The sequence below is a fragment of the Punica granatum genome, chromosome 4 (assembly GCF_007655135.1).
Source record: "Punica granatum isolate Tunisia-2019 chromosome 4, ASM765513v2, whole genome shotgun sequence".
In the NCBI taxonomy this organism is placed as follows: domain Eukaryota; kingdom Viridiplantae; phylum Streptophyta; class Magnoliopsida; order Myrtales; family Lythraceae; genus Punica; species Punica granatum.
This window is the reverse complement of record NC_045130.1, coordinates 5082462-5103979: the sequence shown is the minus strand read 5'-3', so window position 1 is coordinate 5103979 and position 21518 is coordinate 5082462. Positions and strand designations below refer to the sequence as shown.

Below are 21518 nucleotides of genomic sequence, written 5' to 3'. Positions count from 1 at the left end.
ATGTGAGCCTACGAAGGCTCAGTTCAGGGGCTGAAGTTCAAATTTAGGAAAAGTTTGGGGGTGAAATTGATATTTCACGAATTTATGAACTGATGAATAAATACGTGGCGCAGCCATGACAAGCGTACAAAGGCTTCCGTAGTGTTTCAAGATGAACCCGGTGCATGTAAGCCCAAGGAAAAAATGAGCTACACCCACATCTGGGCTGACGTTTGTCCGGTGCGCCAAGCCATCTCGTCTTTTCCGAGGATCCGATTCCTGCTTTCTTCATCATCTTCTCCGGTCCTGAACTACGAGCAGAGAGAGAGAGAGAGAGAGACATGGAGAAGAGTGGAGTGAGAGGACTGGTACTGGATGATTCGGTCCTCGTCGCCGCCGGAGAAGCCGGTTCCGCTACGCAGCCGCGACCGGGAGCTGAATCTCTTCTCCGCCACCTCCGGCACTCCGGAATCCCTACGGTCCTTTTTCTCACCTTCTGGCGTTAATGTGGTTGTTCGTCACATTTTACCTCTGCATGCTCGTCTTTTGCTTGTTATGCCATGATCAAATCAACGGCGCTTCTGCTGCATTCAATTTCCATGCATTGCACATTCAGAAGGAAACACCTTTCCACTCCCCTTTGCTGTTTCTTGATGAATTAGATGATTCCTGTTCTGAGTTATTCTGTCATCTTTGTAGAGAATCGCATGCGGAGAGGATCTTCCAGCTGAGAAGGTAATTTGCTTTCTGCTCTTGCAAGTGGCACTTGTTCTACGGATACCCTTCATCGTTGGAGGTTATGGGCTAATTTTGTTTCAGTTTGGATGGTCTTTTCCACTGCTTTCGGGGATCTTCCAAGTTCTCCATATTGTATAACAAGTTTTACAATCTAATCATCTCCTCAATTGTCGCACATTGCTCGGTGTCATCGTCATTCAAATCTTACTGTAGTCATAATCTATGTTTGCAGATTTTTTCGGTGGGTTCTCTCTCCCGTTTGATGCAAATGCTAGCTGTGAATGTCTCTTGTTTGACTTCATTCTGATATTTCATCTATTGATAGTTGTATCTGCTTGTTGCAGCTTTGTCTTCTGAAAAAGATGGCAGCTTCATACTCCTTTGAGTGTTTTGCCTTGGATGTAGCTTCCACGGAACTCGGGGGAGCCTTCAATGATGGTGAAGGGTGTGTTATATATGTCATCTCCAGCAGTAAGAAGGATGTCTGCACGAGCCTCAATCATTGCAACTTATTGACCATAGTTCTGTGTAAGCATAAGATACTTGACTTGCGATCTCTGGAGGGTTCATCTGTCGCTCCTCCCTAATTCACTGTTGTAGTGGTAGCAGTTAAGCACTCCTGCTACAATGCTAATCTTCTCGCTTCTCTGAATTTAAGTAGATATTCACGGCGAGTCTCAGAGTCCAAGTTTGCTCTACATCAATACCCTCGGGGAACTACCTCTGACCCTTTGCAACTTGATTAAACAAGTCAGTGGAGGCTAATACCATCAACTAGATATTCTTCTCGAGTAGATTCTGCTATTAATTTGAAGGGCATTGTTAATTTCCTGATATTTTTTCCTTCTCATGTATAAAAAGGTAGCTGGCAGTAATCTACTAAAAGTTGGCTATATTATGAAGCCCTCTCGTGCAGAAGATTTTGCCAAGGTGAGCCTGTATAAGGCTAATCTACTACCTGTTTCTTTGACAAAACAATCAAATGATTCTTGGTAACTAAGAAGGAAACCGAAGAAAGTGACCCAAGATATAACTGAGAAACTTTTCTCATCAATATAGATACATGTTATAAATGAGGACAGGCCACAAAAACATGAAAAAAAGCAGAAAAGTTCAAAGATAAACACATATAAGAAAACAATATGACACTGAGCACGTGTTACTCGATTTTGTATGGCGTGGTCTGATAGAATGTGAACAAAATACCATTTTATTGTGCTACCTGAAAAGTGAGGAATAATCACAATGGGAATATGGTTTTATTAACTGATACATTATACAATAACCTACAACATTGCTAGGTAGATTTTCATAGTTTGCTTATTATTTATAACTTTCGGGCAATGACCCTTGCAATGCTAATTTATTTCAGAGGGGGGCATTCCCAATGTATCCTACTCAAAATGGACAAATATTTGTTCCTCTCAGTTTTGACCTCCCGTTGGTTTCTCAACTACAAGAGGTTGACGTAGTTCTTCATAAAGCCACTGATGAAATTATATCCGTTGACTTGAGTAACTCTTCACAAATAAGCAAAATTACTTACAGCAGAGGTATACAGGAATTGAAAAGGTAACTTGCAAAATTCTTTTTGTATCTTTAAAATCATTTTGACTTCTAAGTGGCATATTTAAAACACAGAATTCTTAACCCATCTACCATTTTAAATGTTCTTATTAATGGACTTCTCCAATTATATCTCCATTCCTTGGCATATAATGCCATTAGAAATTTAATGTAGTTCGGTAAATAGTCACATGATTGTGATTGAATTTTGTCATTAATAGGTACGCGGAAGATCATCCTGAGTGTTGCATCATCGATCCATTTGACAATGTTTCCCCTGTACTGGATCGTTTAGAAATTCAACAAATTTTGCGTGGACTAGAGGATCTCAACACAGAAGGTCACTGCAAAATAAGGGGCCCCTATTTTCTCAAGGTCTTTTGGTCGAATGGTATTTGTTTTATGCTTAAGTGGATGGAAAGTGAGAATAACAATAAAAGCTTATAAACTTTTTCTCTGATGTTCTTTGTCGGAAATATCCAAGATTATTGCAAGATATAGAAAAATCGATGATCTCATGGCGCAGCTTTTGTCTCTATCTTCGCTTCTTAAGAGAGGTTCCACATTTATTTTGGTGCAGCAGAAAGATTTTATAATAACTTGATACAGATACCACATTCAAATGCTTTCCCTGGCTTTTCGTCCCCTAAATCTTTTCAGCGTTACTGCAGCTAATATACTTACTGGAGTAAACTGAAAGTCTGGTATAGAACTATAATTTTGTTTTAATTGGTACAAAAATTTCATAACTGGGAAAACAAAATACAAGCATGGTTCTCTAGATTAAGCAATGGTATATACCAGTGGGGAGTTGATACTGATTATGCAACATGCAGTTCTGTAGAATATGCTTCATGTAAGCAATGTAGCAGAAAGCTTTGCGACTTGTCTCTTAAAATCTTGTAATGAATGATTATCAAAAGTTAGCCAAATAATATCTCAGACCACTTATATCTATTCTATGATTGCCCACAGGTTGATGACTTTAATGAGCAAGGATTAGTGCCACATCTTTCAGAAGCAAAATTATCTCTTCCTTTCATTGTGAAGCCCCAAGTTGCCTGTGGTGTAGCTGATTCTCATAGTATGGTACTACTTTTTAGCTGTATTCAAGTATCTTGAGATTCATACAATTATTTGGCAGAAAAAATTCCGTTAGTTGATCTAAATTCTAATCTGTTGCATATGCTTGCAATGCAGTTATGTTATATTGCTTTGATATGTAAGTTTGTAAGTTTCTTGATTTCCAAGGAGCTTAAATCGTAAATTTGCAGGCAATTGTATTTAGGAATGAAGACATCAAGGAATTGAAAGTCCCTCTCCCTGCAATTATTCAGGTAAAGCTGCAAGTTTCTCTTGGGCTGCCTTGTCAAGATTGATAATTAACCTGTTGGGTTAAATCCATGACATCATTGAGCTACCATGTGGAATGAAAGAAAGTTAATGATAAGTGAGAACTGCAGGAATATGTTGATCATTCATCTACTTTATATAAATTCTATGTCCTTGGGGAGAGAATCTTCCATGCAGTGAAGAGATCGATACCAAATGCACCTGTGCTTATGAAATTATCTGAAAGCAACGGTCTGAAACCTTTAGCTTTTGACAGGTACTGTTTTTCATGTTTCTCTGTTCATGCATACTTCTATTCTAAGTAGCCCAGCCCTTAGTCCATTGTTTTTATTACAGCCTAAAATCTCTACCTACTGCCACGGGGGATAATGGAGACTTTATGGCTAATGCTCGGACTCTTGATCTTGATCTGGTCAATACTGCTGCGAAGTGGCTGATGGGCAAACTTAAACTTACTATCTTTGGCTTTGATGTTGTTGTAAGTATCCCACTCGAAGTTTCCTTCAGTAATGCATTGGGATTGGTTTCATAAATCTTTCTATTTCTATATCTGCGCATAGGTTGGTAGCGGAAGGTAAAACATAGTAGCAATTGCTTGGCAGATAGCTTTTAATACGATTACTTTTTAAGACTTCTGTAACTGTCAAAATTGCTGTTACTTGCAAACTGGGTTCGGAGTAACCGGAGTTATCAGAGGTAGATGTGAAGTGATGACTGTTGGCTGAAGAACAGACTGGGCAACCGTATGAACAAATGGGCAAGAAATTTTTCAGTACATCTTATTGACCCATATCTGCATATACGTGCCTGAAATTGTGGTATCTTTGGATTTTGGAAGAGAGAAAGTCAGTGTTTGCCATATCGAGATGATGTATGAAGGCTATGCAGCACTGTCGAAGTGGTTATGCACAGTAAATGAAATTTTTCGGCAACTAAAACATTTAGTTGATTTTGGAAACAGAGTTTGATTTTGATTTTGATTTTGATTCTGGAAAAGGACAAATGAGATTGTATTATAAATTTGACTTGGAAAACGTGTGTTTTTGTTGTGTAGTGGGTAGAGTTAAAATCAAAATCAGGAAAACTCCGTTCCCAAACGGAGCCTTAGAATGTGTTTGGTTTTTTAGTTGAGTTGAGTTCTGGCTTTAATTGATTTGTAATGATTGTATTGTTGAATTATGAGAAAAAATGTGAAAAAGTAATGAATAGTTGAGAGAAAGTAATGATTAAGTAATGATTGTGTTGTTGAATTGTGAAAAAAGTAATGAATAGTTGAGAGAATTTAATATTAAAAATTGAATTGAATAATTTAAAAAATTAAAAAAATAGAAAAAATAATGATTATATTATTGAATTGAAGATAAGTGGAATTGAGTTACGTAGAGTTGAAAAGTTTTTAAAAACCAAACACATCCTTAGCAATACTAGCTGCTAAGGATGAGTCATATTTGCCTCGCTTTACTTTGTGGAATCTTATTCTGCTGACTGCTCCTCGCTTGCAGAACATCATATTTGCCTTTCATTCTCATTCAGGTTGAGGAAAGAGGCGGAGATCATGTCATTGTGGATCTGAACTATCTTCCATCGTTCAAGGAGGTTCCTGATGACATCGCCATACCTGCCTTTTGGGATGCTATCAAGTCAAAGTTCGAGTCAAGGAGAGGATAGGAAAAATGAAAATTTCGTATAAATTTTCTTCCTTAAAGAATTGTAAGCTAGAATCAAAGAGATTACGGCCGGCTCGATGTTCCTTTCTGATTGATAGTGACAACAAAGAACAGTTCTTCGATATTCCTTTCTTTTAGCTGCATCTTTAGTGATAGTAATGCTGCGTTTGAATTGTTAGTGTGATTTTAGAATCATGATTTTGATTTTAATTTTGATTTTGATTGTGGAAAAAGACAAATGAGATAGTATTATAAATTCGACTTGGGAAACTTGTATTTTTGTTGTGTAGTGTATTGAGTTAAAATCAAAATCATGATTCTAAAATTAGATTCTAAAGAATCTCATTTGTCTGTCGGCAATATTGTCGAATGTGTTCGCGTCATCAAAATTGTCTTTCGCCATCTCATTATTAAATTGACATGATAGAACTAATAAGATAATTCAAACGACATAACGATATGATAAAGGACTGATAAGATAATTCAAATTCAGCATATTATAGATTGGTGGTATCGAGGAATTCTGTGTGTAACAGATTTATTGTGTGATATTATGTCATAAAACATAAAAAAAGGTAAATTCTATTTTTGTTAATAAATATATTATTTTGTGAATTTTAAAAAATTATAATTAATTCTTTTAAAATAGCATTTTGTGTGATGAATTTACCACGTGATATTATCATAAAATAAAAAAAAGTAAGTTTTAGTTTTGTTAATAATATATTGTTTCGTGAATTTCAAAAAATTATAATTAATTGATAAATCTATATTGACTTGTAATATATGCCACATAATATATTGTTGCACACTGGACTTTCTCAACCTGTTGGTACCAAATTTGATGATCTCGAGAACTTTGATTGATGTGAAAGTTCTTTGTTCTGAGAAAATTGGTGAGGTGCTGATGGCAGATGCGGCCTATTAGCTCAGTTGGTTAGAGCGTCGTGCTAATAACGCGAAGGTCGCAGGTTCGAGACCTGCATGGGCCATTTAACCATTTTTTAAATCTTAGTCAGATTTTATCTTTTATTATTATTTCTCCCCTGTTCTTCTCCTTTCGTTCTAACATAGTCCGCACACTTTTACTTTCTTTTTTTTCATTTCACTTTCCCCCCCACTTTATTTTCAAAATTCAATTTCAGATCCCAAATTTATTCTCGCCGATTTTTCCAATTTATTAAAAGTTTTTTCCCTTGCGGCATTTTCCACTCAAATTTCATCTCTTTCGTTCTCTCCGAGGAACGGACACCAAAGAAAGCTCAGCCGAAGCATCATCAATGGCGGAGCCATCTCCTCCCTCGCCGTCCCCTCCCAACCCCAACTACGTAGTCCCGCCCACGCTCCCCGGAGACCAGCCGCTCCCCTCGCCGCCGGGCTCTGACCCTCAGCCCCGGTTCCTCTTCCCGTTCCCGAAGCGGCCCTTCCTCCGGGTCACCTCCGAGTACGACAGCGACAGCTCCATCTTCCTCCACAAAGTCTCCTGCAAGCTCTTCGATAGCCTTGCCAAGCTCAAGCTCTCCTTCCAGAACAACAACAAGGGCGAGATCGCCGAGCCCCAGGTGGCCTTCTCCTCCAAGTACCTGTCCATACACTACGACGTGGAGGAGCAGAACGCCCTCATCCGATCCTCCTTCGATGTCGGCCCAAGGCTGCACCTCCGAGCCACTCACGATGTCAAGGTTAGGCCTCTTTCGGTGCTCATACAAACGCATCAATTGATTGGAAAGTCACGAAATTGGTGAAGAATTGATTTAGCAGCTTCTCACTTAGAACGAAAAAATTGAAAAAGATGAGTTCTATAAGACTCATACATTGATTGGAGCTCGAAAATAAACTCACTGAGGGGAATTAAGGAGTCGCGAAGAGAAGTGGGTTGTGCTTGAAATTGAATTTTATCTGTCGGTGCTGAGTAAATGAATTGTGCATTGGGGGCTGAGGAAGATAACTCAGGAGTATGGATCTTGTCCTCTTCTTCAGTCCTCCAAATGAGTTTCTTTTCGAACTCAATTCAATGTCGGAGTCTTAAAAAACTCATATTTTTCCATATTTTTCACCAATTTCGTGACTTGTAATTGAATTATCTGCAAAGGGGCCGAGTAAACGGATTGTGCTTTTGGGGGCTGAGGGAGATAACTCAGGAGTAGAAATGTCTCCTCATTGATGGATTTTGTACACTTGTCTGTGATTGTGTTCTGGGTGTAGCAGTATCAAAGTTTAGACTGTTATTCCCAAAGTGGATCCTTGGAAGCTCATTGCAGCTCGTATCCCAGTTGCTTTCATTTTGCGATACTGTCTGCGCTTTTCTGGGAAATTTTCTCAGATGTTTTCTTTCCTCTCTTTGATCAGGCAAAACAAGGAGAGGTGGCGATGGTTGCAGATCTTGTTGAGCCTGGCTATGCTCTTGAACTCTCATCTCCTGTTCCAACAGTTGGTCTTGTGAGTACGCTATTCCCTTTCTAATTTCACCTATTTTTGGAGTAACGAAGTTCAACTGCTCTGTTTAGCTCATCTTTGGAACATTGCTACTTCCCGAGATGTGTGGTGATTTACTTTAATAACTCTAGTATAAATGACAACTTCACTTTGTTGTAGCTCAAAATTCAGTGATGTTCAGCTTCCCAGTTCTTAAATTGCGTAGTTTTTCCCTTGCTAGTAGGTTAAGTATTAAAGTCCATTGGTCTTTTTGGCAGTTTTTTTAATGGTCACTGGTCTTTTTGTTCTGTCTGCGCAGATGTGATAAACAAGTCATTTACTTTAGCAGATGAGTAAATTACATCACGTATCCCAATGTTTGGGCACTTTCTTAATTTTATCCTATCCTTTAAAAATTTTCTGAGGCATCCTAACTTTTAACTTTTGTTCCAAGTTTATCATGCTGTCAATTTTCCATCCAAAATTGACTGAATCTGGTATGGCACATTCTCTGTCAGAAAATTTTTAAGAGATGGGATAAAATTGAGACAACTGTCAAAGGTTGGGATGTACGGTGCTATTTTCTCTTAGTAGATTTTATAATTTGGTTAAGACCTGCCCCTGAGAGCTGGGAATATCTTGTCCCATGAACTAGCAATTAATAAGTTTTTCCTTGTTGAAAGGATTTTCAAAAGGGTCCTTCGAGCTGCATTAAGTACTCAAACACGACGAAATTTGCGCTGTATTCAGTTCATCTTGCCTGTACTGTTTACAAAACCCTATATGTGCTGACAGTGACAGTTGTGCTAGGTGTAACTCTTCTGTCTTTTTTATGTAGCCAATAGCAACCTTTAAGTTCCCACTTGGTGAAATTTCATTGCAAGAGAGGGAGAAGGGAGAGGAAGTGAAGAGAACACTGTCCGTAAATGGGATTGTCAAAGGTCAGGTTCTGAACGGGGTTTGCACTGCCCAATACAGCGAAGAGGAACTGAAACTGAGATACACATATAAGGTAGTCCTCTCCTGTTTCTTTCATATGCAAGCCTTTTGAGTTGGTGAGCGTTTGTAGCTTCTCAATCTAGTATTCAAAACCATTGTCAAATATCAGGATTTATCCTGCTTTCGCTCAAAGCATTGCCTTTAATTGCAGGATGAGGAGATGTCATTCATCCCAAGCATTTCTCTACCCTCAAATGCTTTATCGTTTGCATTCAAGCGACGGTTTGATTCCAACAATAAATTAAGGTATAGAATCTCCCGCCTGATTCTCCCTTATTGTAAAACCTTTCCCATGGATCGATTGACTATTTTACACTTGTGTTGACATAAAGAGCTTAACAGGCCTGAAATCTGGATGAGTTGTTTGTTCATGACTATAAAAAGAAATACTTGGCCATCTATCTAGATGTATATTTCAATTATTGAGTTTGCAGAACTTTAATATATTTTGGTGCACTGGAAGTTGAATCGCGTAATCTACTGACAGGTTTAAAAAGTTCACATGGGATGTAGAAATGGTCCACTTATTTTAAATATATATTTGAAAGGCGAGTATCATGCTGCCTTTCGGGTGGATGGTCTGTTCAAATGACTGACTTCATTTTTTAATGCTAGTTATTGGTACAACTTCGATACCAACTACTGGAGCGCAGTATACAAGCACACTTATGGGAAAGACTACAAATTGAAAGCGGGCTATGATTCGGAGGTTCGTCTTGGTTGGGCATCTCTTTGGGTAAGTGCCATCGCTTTAATCCATCGGCATATTCTAAAGGAACTAAGTTCTGATTCTCTCTTTATAGGCAATCATTCTGCAAAACAGATGAGACCTCATAAAGAGCATAGATATTTTCAATCTTCTTTTTTCAACTCTTCAGAAAATCGAAAAACAAGTTTCATGTTTTCATTTGCAAAAAGGGCAAAGGTTTGCCATTGCAATTTGCAAGAAAATTTATTTCGCTAGTTTTCCAAGCGAAGTAGGTAAAAGAAACTGTGGAAATCCCCCCAGTTGTATGACCGAGAAGCTTTTCACTGGGATAGGTTGGAGATGAAGACGGGAAAGCCAAGATGGCGCCGATGAAGCTGAAGGTCCAGTTCATGCTCCAAGTTCCGCAGGACGATATCAACTCATCAGTTCTCATGTTTCGTGTCAAGAAGAGGTGGGACATATGACTCAATGATTTGAGTTCCGGTGGATGCAGAAGCTGATTGCCATATTCGGGAAAGCTTCTTTACCGCGTAGAGTAAGGTTGGGATGAATGTACCAGAAATCGGGTTAGATGCGACGGGATGCTCCTATGTCCTACTGTAATTGTAGTGGACACAAAGTTGGTAATGGCAGCAGTTAAAAAATTTCCTTCTATAGAAGAAATTTACCGAGTGAATCTTTGAATTTGTGCAAGAATTCCACTGTATAAATTAAATTCTCTCTACGACAAGTGCAAAATCGAATCATTCGGACAGGTCTGAGACAAGGGACCCAAATGACATAGGGAACAGTATGAATAATATCGGATGCGAGTCATTTATGCTCCGTTTGATTTCGCAGTTAAAATCACAAAAAATTTAATTTTAACTCAACACACTATATAAAAAATATATATTTTTCAAGTAAAAAATTTTAACTTTAATTCAACACACTATACAATTATTTATCCTTTTCTACAATCAAAATCAAAATTATTTTAACTGTGAAACTAAACGCACCATTAAGGCTCGAGACATGAATGACAAATTCATTGTTAGGGCGGTTTATTTCATTTGGTGGTGCGAAGAAGAGCCAATAGATTTCAATTTTCTATTCCAAGCTCCCATTTTATTCTAATTATAGTAAATGTAAAGTCAAAGATATATTCAATTATTTATTTCGAAATTTTAAATAAATAGAAAAAAATTAAAAACGGATATCACTGTAGAGAGAGCGGTAAGCGCTTTTTTGCCGCAAACGTCATATTCTCTCTCCTCGGCAATGACCCGAGCGCTGCAACTCTACTCCGCCGTCGCTTGCCGCCCCCTTCCGCCGAGGCTCCTCGACGGCTCTTGCCGGACCAAAGTGGCGGCGGCTATGAACTCCTCGTCCCCAAGCCATGGCAGGGAGGTGAAACTCAAGGCAGCCGAATCCGAGTCCAGTGCTCGTTTCGATAGGGTGCAGCAGCTTTTAAGGAGTGACCCAGCTGGTAGGAACACTAGCAGACCATAACGTTTGGCTCAGGTCCTCGTTTCAATCTCGGATTCTGTTATCCAGTCTTTAGCAGACAAGGCGCTTTGCTTGAGGTCTTGTTTTGACTTGGATACATCGTCCTTGCAAGTCATTGCAGAGCTCTGATTGGCAAAATTCTTGACTAGAGGCAAATGGTGGGATCGATTGGTTGTCTATGTAGATTTTGTAAACTAGTGGTGCTAATAAGCTCGTCGGTAATAGGTTGGGAGAACTGAGGCATTTTCCCGAATCGGTCCACAAATATAATGTATGTGAAATAATGATAGTCTGATATCGAATACTGGAAGATCATATCGGGATTTTGGACTGTTTGATTCAGTTGTCTTGATTGGATATCACCAGCTACCAACTAAGCATGACTCGACTAATTTGTAGGTGGTTGGGAGAAATGCTGGGAGGAAGGAGTTACCCCGTGGGATTTGGGGAAACCGACGCCTATTATCGAACACCTTCACCGGATTGGAGCCCTCCCTAAGGGCAGGGCACTTGTCCCAGGCTGTGGTACGGTAAGTAGCAGTTCCTTATCCTGCTTTACTTTGTGGATTGAGGATTTAGCTCGGATTGCCTGCGTATTTTGTAATACTATACACTTGTGTGCTTCATGTGTTTCGGTTGGGTTGGCTAGAATTTCCAGTAGGGAACTGAGTATATTGTTTTGAGTGTTCACAGGGTTATGATGTGGTGGCAATTGCTTGCCCTGAACGCCATGTTATTGGACTCGACATATCAGATATTGCCATCAAGATAGCAGTAGAGGTAAGAACACTGACAACCATTCCACTTCGTACATGAACATTAGTGATCACCATTGCTGTTATCTTCATTTAAGAAGATTGACAAGCTTACTTATGGCTTAATCTGGGACAGGTTTCCTCGTCGCTGCCAAATGCAAATTATTTTACCTTCCTGAAGGAGGACTTCTTCACTTGGCAACCAAATGAATTATTTGATTTGATTTTTGACTATACGTAAGTCTCCACGTAGCATCGGATTCATTGCTTTCTCTCTCTCGTTGTTCTTTCTTCACTTTTCTGATGAGCCTCTTGGTGGTTCCATCATCACGGATGAATTTTCAGGTTCTTTTGTGCCATCTGTCCGGAAATGAGATTAGCATGGGCACAGCGGATAGCAGAGTTGTTAAAAACTGATGGCGAGCTCATCACTCTGATGTTTCCTGTAATTGCCATTGCAATTTAGCTTATGCTTTCCTACCAACTGCATATCGCCACCGAATGCAGCAATGCAAAAGCTTCCCTCGTCTGATGTTATGAGTTGCCAGTGTTTGAAAACCAAAATTTATTGGGCAAAGTCCTCTAAACCCTCTGTTTGACTGATTGGTCTATTTTCAGATCAGTGATCACGTTGGCGGACCACCTTATAAAGTATCCGTATCAGAGTAACTCTCTCTCTCTCCCTCTCTTGCTCTAGTTGACACAGTTCATGGCTATATGTCGGCTTCCAATACCACATTCCTAGTAATCAAGAACTGGATTGGGTTATATTAATCGTGTGTTAAATGACACATTTGCAGTTATGAAGAGGTGCTGCATCCCATGGGTTTTAAGGCAATATCTATTGTGGATAATGAACTTGCTATTGGTCCTCGAAAGGTATACAAACAGGGCGTTCCTCTGATATCCTTGTCAAGAAAAAGGATAATCCTGTGATGGGCAAATAAATTTTGTTATTCGTAAAAAGGCTATCAGCCGCTGCTCTTAGGAAATGATTTTGGTTATGGTTACATATATATGGACGAGACCTGACATACTGAACTGTGTTCAATTGTTGCCAGGGACGGGAGAAGCTCGGAAGGTGGAAGAGGCTCTCCACCCAATCTGCATTTTGACGATGCAGACCATATATCAGAAGCAAGTACCTATGTTTCGATTCCTTCGCAGCAGAGGAGGTCACCTATTCATTTGTAACCATCGGAGCTTCTCTTCCATGTTTCATAAATTTATTCTGTATGTGGCATGTCTTGTCAGATACTCTTGCTGTGATCCGTCGATTGCAATGATAAATGAAACTATTGCATTGTCATTTACTCGCTCTCCGTTGGTTATATTCACGTTCCCCGAGCTTTCCTATGCTCTTGCTTAAGCTCTGTAGAAGTTGCTACCGACCGAAGACATTCTCAATCTTTCATCTGCATCGCCAATAGGACACCTTCTCTACTATGAGCACAGTAGAAACAGGGCATAGAAGAGAGACACACAGTCACGTCATACTAATTTCAACGGGTCTTTCGTCGTTTTCGGAGAACTATAAGTCCATACATGGAATTATTGGATGATTGTTGGTGAGGCGAGACATCGTATCTCAGGACGACCTGCCCTTTAATTCCGTACCATGTTGGATTTCAATATTTCACTTACTTCTGCAGCTCATGCGCACGTGTGGTTTTCCTCCATTTTTGTAATGAAATTGTGTCCTTTTCCGCAAAGAATATATATATATATATATATATTTTTAGATTTGACATTTTTACTTTTTTTTTTTAGTTTCTAAATTTGGCAAAGTTTAAGGTGGAACTGGAAGTAAGACAAAGGAGGGGTGGAGGGCCCCACGTGTACGGGCAGGAAACAGGATTGAACGCTGTCCCTCAGCTCCTCAGCAAACGTCGGCTGGCTTCCCGCCCTTCTTCTCCCTCCCTCTCTCTTTCTCCGATGATGTCGACGACGACGACGACGAAGCCCTCTCCCTCCGCCTCCTCCTCCTCTCTTTCCCTCTCCGCCATCACTCTCGTCTCTCCATTTCTCTCTCTTCTCCTTCCCTCATTCCTTCCCGAGAGTGAACCCACTCTCTCTCCGCCGTCGCCGCCATGGACAACCGCCGGATGGAGGACGAGGACAGGGACGCCCTCGCTTCCCTCAGCTCCACCCCCCCCGCCCGCAAGATCCACTCCTACAGCCAGCAGCTTCGCGCCTCCTCCGCCACCTCTCACCACCGCCGCTCCCAGATCCGCAAGCACTCCCTCGACGAGGAACGCATCCCCAAGAACCTCGGCCAGTTCTGCGAGTCCTCCGATGACGACACCGAGGACTTCTTCCCTTACTCATCCACCACCGCCTCCGCCGCCCCCGACGACGACTCCGTCGACCTCACCTACCTCTCCGCCTCCCGCCGCATCTCCGACCCCGGAGATGACCCCCCTCCCCTCCCCGAGTTCGTCGGCAGCGGCGGTGGCTCCGGCATCTTCCGCGTCCCCATCAGAGCTGCCGTCCACCCTGGCCGCCCTCCCTGCCACGAACTGCGGCCCCACCCCCTGAAGGAGACTCAGGTTGGGAAATTCCTCCGGAACATCGCCTGTACGGACACCCAGCTGTGGGCCGGGCAGGAGAGCGGGGTCCGCTTCTGGAACTTTGACAGCGCCTTCGAGGCCGGGTGGGGGCTGGGTGGTCGGGTCCGGAGAGGGGACGAGGACGCTGCCCCTTTCCACGAGTCCGTCACGACCTCCCCTACCTTGTGCCTGATCGTGGACAGCGCGAATCGGCTCGTGTGGAGTGGCCACAAGGATGGGAGGATTCGGTCTTGGAAGATGGATCAGCCCGTGGACGACGACACCCATTTCAAGGAAGGCCTTTCTTGGCAGGCCCACCGCGGTCCTGTTCATACCATGGTTATGACTTCCTATGGTGAGCAGTTCTCCTACTCACCTCTCCAATTTCTTTCTCCTTCGTCATCATGATGATGTTAATATAGTGTTGGGATAGATTGTCGGAGTTTACGGATGGAAATTCTTAAGGGAAGAAGCACTATTACATCAAGAGCCGAGGGGGTTTAGGTTCACAAGCGAACTTCTTTATGTACATTGAAACGGAATGGTTCTGCAATTCCAAGACATTATAGTTTACATGGTACCGTAATTATCTTTGTTCTTTAGCGGTCCCTCCTGATGGAAAATCTGGTCAGCATGTACGCGATTTGGGGAAGTATCAATTCAATGTTCTTGTCTGGTTCATGTTTGAGTTTTAGTCTATCACCGTCTTGTTTGTTGTTTGCTCAGGTGACCTTTGGTCTGGCGGTGAAGGTGGCGTAATTAAGATCTGGCCGTGGGAAACCATTGAGAAATCTCTGTCTCTGTCATCGGAAGAAAAGCACATGGCTGCTCTACTCGTGGAGAGATCTTTCATCGACCTTAAGAGCCAAGTCACCGTTAATGGTACTTGCAGCATATCTTCTTCAGATATTAAGATCTTGTTGTCAGATAATGTTAGAGGCAAAGTTTGGGCCGCTCAGCCTCTCTCATTCTCTCTATGGTAGGTTTTCTTTCTTTCGATGAGTTTCTTCTAATTCCAGTGCACACTATATCTACTAATTGTTCGATCTCTCATTCTCATTGATTGTTATTTTTACCCTGCAGGAGTGGTCGCACAAGGGAACTCTTGAAAGTGTTCAATATAGAGGGTCAGATTGAGAATCGGGCTGACATCTCACCTTCCCCAGATCAATCAGTAGAAGACGAAATGAAGGTCAAATTCATGGCCACATCGAAGAAGGAGAAGCCTCAGGGTCTCCTGCAGAGGTCGCGGAATGCTATAATGGGAGCTGCCGATGCTGTCCGTCGAGTAGCAACCAAAGGTGCTGGTGCGTTTGTGGAAGATAATAAGAAGACAGAAGCATTAGTTCTTGTAGCAGACGGAATGATATGGAGCGGATGCTCGAATGGGCTGCTTATTCAGTGGGATGGGAATGGGAATCGCCTGCAAGACTTCCATCACGTCTCTTGTGCCGTTCTCTGCTTCTGTATGTTTGGAACACAAATATATGTGGGCTACATCAGTGGACTGGTCCAGATATTGGATCTCGAGGGGAATGTACTTGCTGGGTGGATAGCCCACAGCAGCCCCGTGATAAAATTGGCTGTCGGCGGTGGGAATCATATTTACAGTTTGGCAACTCATGGTGGAATACGAGGCTGGAGTGTTGCTTCTCCAGGACCCATCGATAACGTTATACGCACGGAGTTGGCCACGAAGGAAGTAATATACACGAGGTGGGACAATGTCAAGATATTGATTGGGACATGGAACGTTGGTCAAGGAAGAGCCTCTCAGGAAGCACTTATGTCGTGGTTGGGTTCTGTATCCTCAGATGTTGGGATTGTTGTTGTTGGGTGCCAAGAAGTGGAGATGGGAGCTGGTTTTCTCGCAATGTCAGCTGCAAAAGAATCTGTAGGATCTCTGTCGACATCAAACTAACATATATAGCTTTTGCAATGTCATGTTGAGACTGCTCGAATGTTGTATCCCAATTTTTCTTTGCCAGGGAAAGTGCTCATTTTGAAGTGTTTTACCCTTTTTCTGTACAAATTTTCAGGTAGGACTTGAAGGGAGTGCTATTGGGCATTGGTGGCTTGACACAATCGGGAAGAGTTTGGATGAAGGGAACACTTTTGAGCGGATGGGGTCTAGGCAACTCGCCGGTTTGCTCATAGCTCTCTGGTAAGTCGGGATGATATAATCCTGAGCAGATCTGACAGTATCCTGTGTATTATCAAATGTCATATTACATTTAATAGACACACAGACATCTTAGCCCATTACTCTGATTTGATATATGCTTGAATAGGGTAAGAAAGAGCCTCAGAACGCATGTCGGGGATGTCGATGTCGCAGCAGTTCCCTGTGGTTTTGGCCGTGCTATTGGAAATAAGGTTTGTGCATTTTTATGTTCCGATGCTTAAAAAGCTTTTCCAAAATCTTTCTTCAATCACGTAGGTAATAATATATGATAATTATCTTTGATGAAATACAGGGAGGCGTAGGATTAAGAATTCGTGTATATGATCGGATAATGTGCTTTGTGAACTGTCACTTGGCTGCACATCTGGAGGCAGTCAATCGTCGGAATGCGGATTTTGATCACGTCTATCGGACAATGGCCTTCAGCCGGTCCTATAATGTTCTTAACTCTGCTGCTGGTATGCTGCCATACCTGATTTTGTCTTGCTATCTTGCCTTCTCCATGTATTTATTTTGGCTACTCTATTCTTCTGGGTTGCCGTTCGTCCTCTCTGTTGCAGCTGGAGTTTCTAGCTCTGCTCAGATGCCTCGAAATTCAAATGTACGTTTTTTTTTTTTTATCAATCTCTTTTCCTTCTCCCGCCCACTATCCATATTACTAGCCTCAAGTAAGGAGACTTGTTCTTTCTTATGCAGAATGCAAATAACAACACTGAAGAAGGGAGGCCTGATCTATCAGAAGCAGATATGGTTGTGTTTCTTGGTGACTTCAATTATCGGCTCTTTGGAATATCTTATGATGAAGCAAGGGACTTTGTCTCCCAAAGAAGCTTTGATTGGCTCAGAGAAAAGGATCAGCTGAGAGCAGAAATGAAGGCCGGGAAAGTCTTCCAAGGAATGAGGGAAGCACTCATCAGGTTCCCTCCAACTTACAAGTTCGAACGTCACAAGCCGGGTCTAGCAGGTAAACAACAATAGCAGCTGGAAACATTCTTCTTTTTCAAACATGCAACGACATTTCAAGTAAGCGCTTTCCCTTTCTGTTGAGTAAGAGAAATGAGAGGGCTTGAATGTTTCAGGATATGATTCTGGGGAGAAGAAGCGAATTCCTGCGTGGTGTGACAGAATATTATATCGGGACAACCGGTCATCCTCAGACTCAGAATGCAGCTTAGAGTGCCCTGTTGTCGCGTCCATAATGCTGTACATTTTCTCATCCTAGTTTGCTTTCTTCTATCTGCTTGTATTTTCTATGATTGAGTATAAAACTCTAAATGACGACTCATCATTCTGAAGGTATGAAGCATGCATGGATGTAACTGATAGTGATCACAAGCCTGTACGGTGCAAGTATAGCGTGAATATTGCCCACGTTGATCGATCAGTGAGGAGGGAGGAATTGGGGAAGATTGTCACATCGAACGAGAATATCAGGTCCATGCTAGAAGAAATACGGTACGTTCCAGAGACTATTGTGAGCACAGACAACATTTGTCTCAAGAACCAGGACACTCATATCCTGAGGATCACTAACCGAAGCTCCAAGGACACGGCGGTCTTTAAGTTCATATGTGAAGGTCAGACCACTGTGAAGGAGGATGCTCAATCATCACCGGATTATCACCCGAGAGGTTCATATGGCCTCCCAAGATGGCTCGAGGTACTGCTTGTTGTCACTCTCAGGATATCATGTCATTTATCATTTTGCTATTTACTTCTGGGATGAGTTTGATATTCTGTCTTGTACTCGAGGAGTGTGATTTATGTGAGTCGTGTTCACTTCAGATCACACCAGCAGCTGGCATAATCAAACCTGAGCAATTTGTGGATGTCCCGATACACCATGAAGAATTCCACACGCTCGAGGAATTCGTGGAAGGAATCCCCCAGAACTGGTGGTCTGAGGACACCAGAGACAAGGAAGTAATTTTAAGCTTAGTAATCCAAGGAAGTTGCTCTACCGAAGTGAGGAGTCATCGGATCCATGTCCGCCATTGCTTCTCAGGAAAGACGGTCCGCATGGATTCCAAGTCCAACAGCATTTCTAAGAAAGGGCAAGGTGGAGGCGGCGGCAGTTCTAATCAGAGGACCGACCATAAATCACTCAACAGTTCCAATGACGGGAATATCGACCAACAGCATTTCTAAGAAAGGGCAAGGTGGAGGCGGCGGCAGTTCTAGTCAGAGGACCGACCATAAATCACTCAACAGTTCCAATGACGGGAATATCGACGACCATAGGAATCACCATAATTCTTAACGTTGAAGTGGCACAAGAATGGAGTCCCGCTCTTTCTTTTCCGGGCAAAACGTCAAAGCTTGCTGATGTAAATACTGGAGAGCTCCATCACCAAAATCCATTGATTATATTTTTCGATAGGTAATTCTTTTGGTCAATGGTGGCTTCTCCTTTGTTCTTTGGCTCAAAACTTTAGTCACGGCATGGTCGGATACTCGGATTCTGTTGGGCAAAGGCTTTTCTTTTCGATTAACTATGCAGTAAGCAAATTGTAAAGAGTGATTCAGAAGGAGGTAAGTTTCTTATTGCAGCTTTAGTGTACATTAGCTTCTTAATATAAGTACAATAAATTTCATTACCAATCATATTCTTTCCTTAAAGCGCGTACATTCTCTTGAAATCACTGTTCAAGACATCTTGTTCTGATGCTATGGACATCACTGAGTATGATCTCGAACGGCTTTCCGACTGTCGTATGCTTCTTAGCTTTTTCTCCTCCAGTCTGTGCATGATCACGCAGTAGCCCATTGACCCAATGGTGGTGAGCATGATCGAGCCCCCGATGAGGGCTGCGCACGCAGCCAGCCACCTGTTGTGCTTGCCTACCACAACATAGGCGAGGGAGATGAAGGAGATAGAGATGAAGATGCAGGCGAGCCACATGAGCTTGTTGATCACAAACACGAGCTGTTTCTTGGCTTTCTGCTCGATCACTACCACGGATGTCTGCACCACGACCACGGCCAGGGAGATGAACAGCGCCAGGCTGTCAAACACGAAGAAGATGATGAAGGCGGCCTGCCTTGCTATGTGGGCCTGCCCAAGGGAGAAACCTTGGGTCTGCTGGTCCACGTACTGGCCTGGAACAGTGAATATGGCTGCAAAGGTTACAGTTGCTATAAGGACTGCCGCAACTGTCGTGGAGTTTATCGCATTGTTAAGGCCACTTATGTGCAGCTTCTTCAGCCTCTTGGCAATCTTCTGCACCTTGTGGCCGGTCTGACGGGTCTGCATGAGCTGTGACTCGACGCCATGCTTGATGTCGCTGACCGTCTGCTTAAGCTGTTTTGTCGCGTTTGGTTGGTCCTTGGAATTGGTAGCACCCGCTTCCTTCAGGACTGAAGTGAGTTCGGAAGTCGTATGAGTCCCAAGCTTCTCTGCAATATCGAGCGGGGTCTCTCCTGCCTTGTTGATCGTGCTGGTGACAATACCCTCAACTGATAGCAAGCACCGTACTATCTGAAAAGTATTTCATTTCAGTTCATCGACCCGAATAATAAGCAAATCCTAATACAAAACAAATCACACCAGAACACTGAAATTTGGACCGTGTTTAGGGAAGCACCTGACTGCGGCCTTTCTTCGTCGCAATATGCAGGGCAGTGTTTCCCTTGTTATCCTCAACGTTCACCACTCTTGGATCGGGTCTTAAAAGCTCTTGAACTATGAACTCATTTTGTCCCTTCACCGCCATGTGAAGGGCAGTCTGGCCTTTCCTATCGGTCCTACAGCATGCCTTAGGGTCCTTTGATAGCAGCACCTTCACAGTCTCCAAGTGCCCCATTCTAGCTGCAGAGTGGAGGGCAGTCTTCCCATTGTTCCGTGCTATCTTGGCAAGGTTCGAGTCGGTTTCCAATAGAAGTTTGACTACCTCAATGTGGCCTTGAGCAGCAGCCGTGTGCAGGGCAGTGGAACACGACTGGTCTGTAGTAAGCGCCAGGCTCGGGAACCTGCGCAAAAGCTCCTTCAACACATCTGCGACAATTTTCTCTTTTCGGGTCAGGAATACCGGAAAACTTCATGGTCCTCGAACAAAAAGCATTGGCGTCATGGATACACTTAACTAAGCCGCCAAAATTCCTAGTAAATTCGCAGTTTCCTATGTATTAAGCAATAAACGATCTTATCCAACTAAGGATACTTGATGATCAAGAGAATCAACCAATTAAATGATTGATTTAGATACAAGAAATGATCGAACTTTGGGAGTTTCTTCTCACCAAAATGACCCTGCTTTGCTGCAACATGGAAGGGGTCAAACCCATTTCTGGCGACGGCGGAAGCGCTCTCGATGTCGGAGTGCCTCAATATCTCAGCAACCGCCTCCACCTGCCCTTTCTCCGCCGCCACGTACAGCGGCGTCTCCCCCTCCGAGTTCCGCCCCAGCAGCAGTTTCTTCTTGGACCCGCAGCCGTCGCCCATCTCAAAAATCTCACTGATCTTGCCCACGTCGCCTTCCCTGGCGGCCGCGTGAAGCGGGTTGCTCTGCTTCTCTTTCTCCATGGAATGGTGATCCATCGGTCGATCAATCTATCAGATTCTCCCCCAAACTCAAACGACCCAACAAGAACAAACCCTCAAATTTCTCGCCTTTCATTCAAGAACGCATTGCAGAGAATTGATCGGAGCAGGGATTGATGGAAAATCCGAGCCTCCTTCGCTGTCCTATTACTGAGAGATTGATCACAAATAAAGATCCCCATCTTCTACTTTTGCAACCGGCGGGAAAAAGCCCATGTTTTTATTGCTCTTCCCCTCCCCTCCCCTCCCCATCAAATCAAGATAGTCAACAAAGTGACCGAGACAGTCAAAGGCAAAGCCAGAGGTCCCCGAGATATATTTACACGAGGGTCACTTATGGTTCGATCTAATTTCAGAGTTGATGAAACTTTGATTTTAATTGTAAAAAATAAAAAATAATTATGTAGCGTGTTGAGTTAAAATTAAAGTTAAAATTTTTATAATTTTAATAATGTAACTAAACGGAACATTAGATTTTAAATCCATTTAAAGGCGTTTGTTCTGGCAGTGAGCGAGAAGTTTTGTCCGGTTGATTTCCTTTTGGATAAATAGTAGTGTTGGCTAATCTGAATGAA

General features: G+C 42.4%; 5 protein-coding genes and 1 non-coding gene across 9 annotated transcripts; 5 read left to right on the top strand and 1 right to left on the bottom strand.

Moving 5' to 3' along the window:
- The first annotated feature begins 105 nt into the window (after nt 1–105).
- LOC116203208 (inositol 1,3,4-trisphosphate 5/6-kinase 4) lies at nt 106–5536 on the top strand. 3 transcript variants are annotated; one of them, XM_031534875.1, is made up of 12 exons: nt 106–458; nt 679–714; nt 1062–1245; nt 1379–1467; nt 1579–1647; nt 2090–2289; nt 2505–2658; nt 3259–3372; nt 3558–3620; nt 3747–3892; nt 3973–4114; nt 5170–5536. In XM_031534875.1, the coding sequence occupies exons 1-12, from the start codon at nt 321–323 to the stop codon at nt 5302–5304; spliced, it is 1470 nt and encodes a 489-aa protein (XP_031390735.1). In that variant the 5' UTR covers nt 106–320; the 3' UTR covers nt 5305–5536. The 3 variants fall into 3 exon arrangements, with proteins under 3 accessions (XP_031390735.1, XP_031390734.1, XP_031390736.1); XM_031534874.1 differs by having other exon boundaries at nt 1376–1467; XM_031534876.1 differs by lacking the exons at nt 2090–2289; nt 2505–2658 and having other exon boundaries at nt 1376–1467.
- Nucleotides 5537–6221: 685 nt separating this feature from the next.
- On the top strand, nt 6222–6295 carry TRNAI-AAU. Its single transcript has one exon. It is a non-coding gene; the product is annotated as a tRNA-Ile (tRNA).
- Nucleotides 6296–6504: 209 nt separating this feature from the next.
- On the top strand, nt 6505–10150 carry LOC116203210 (outer envelope pore protein 37, chloroplastic). The gene is made up of 6 exons (XM_031534877.1): nt 6505–6985; nt 7653–7742; nt 8557–8730; nt 8869–8963; nt 9333–9453; nt 9759–10150. Exons 1-6 carry the CDS (start codon nt 6584–6586, stop codon nt 9888–9890), a joined length of 1014 nt encoding a protein of 337 aa, XP_031390737.1. The 5' UTR covers nt 6505–6583; the 3' UTR covers nt 9891–10150.
- Nucleotides 10151–10624: 474 nt separating this feature from the next.
- On the top strand, nt 10625–12982 carry LOC116203212 (probable thiol methyltransferase 2). Its single transcript, XM_031534881.1, has 8 exons — nt 10625–10894; nt 11314–11444; nt 11608–11694; nt 11806–11906; nt 12015–12114; nt 12288–12334; nt 12470–12548; nt 12731–12982. Exons 1-8 carry the CDS (start codon nt 10687–10689, stop codon nt 12782–12784), a joined length of 807 nt encoding a protein of 268 aa, XP_031390741.1. The 5' UTR covers nt 10625–10686; the 3' UTR covers nt 12785–12982.
- A 541-nt stretch (nt 12983–13523) lies between these two features.
- On the top strand, nt 13524–19004 carry LOC116204464 (type I inositol polyphosphate 5-phosphatase 12-like). 2 transcript variants are annotated; one of them, XM_031536559.1, is made up of 11 exons: nt 13525–14573; nt 14945–15197; nt 15302–16112; nt 16258–16382; nt 16510–16594; nt 16696–16861; nt 16964–17004; nt 17100–17367; nt 17483–17606; nt 17700–18063; nt 18189–19004. In XM_031536559.1, exons 1-11 carry the CDS (start codon nt 13760–13762, stop codon nt 18549–18551), a joined length of 3414 nt encoding a protein of 1137 aa, XP_031392419.1. In that variant the 5' UTR covers nt 13525–13759; the 3' UTR covers nt 18552–19004. The 2 variants fall into 2 exon arrangements, with proteins under 2 accessions (XP_031392418.1, XP_031392419.1); XM_031536558.1 differs by having other exon boundaries at nt 13524–14573; nt 16696–17004.
- LOC116204465 (ankyrin repeat-containing protein At5g02620-like) lies at nt 18922–21179 on the bottom strand. The gene is made up of 3 exons (XM_031536560.1): nt 20643–21179; nt 19988–20397; nt 18922–19881 (listed from the first exon to the last, which is right to left on the bottom strand). Exons 1-3 carry the CDS (start codon nt 20938–20940, stop codon nt 19018–19020), a joined length of 1572 nt encoding a protein of 523 aa, XP_031392420.1. The 5' UTR covers nt 20941–21179; the 3' UTR covers nt 18922–19017.
- Nucleotides 21180–21518: the final 339 nt, after the last annotated feature.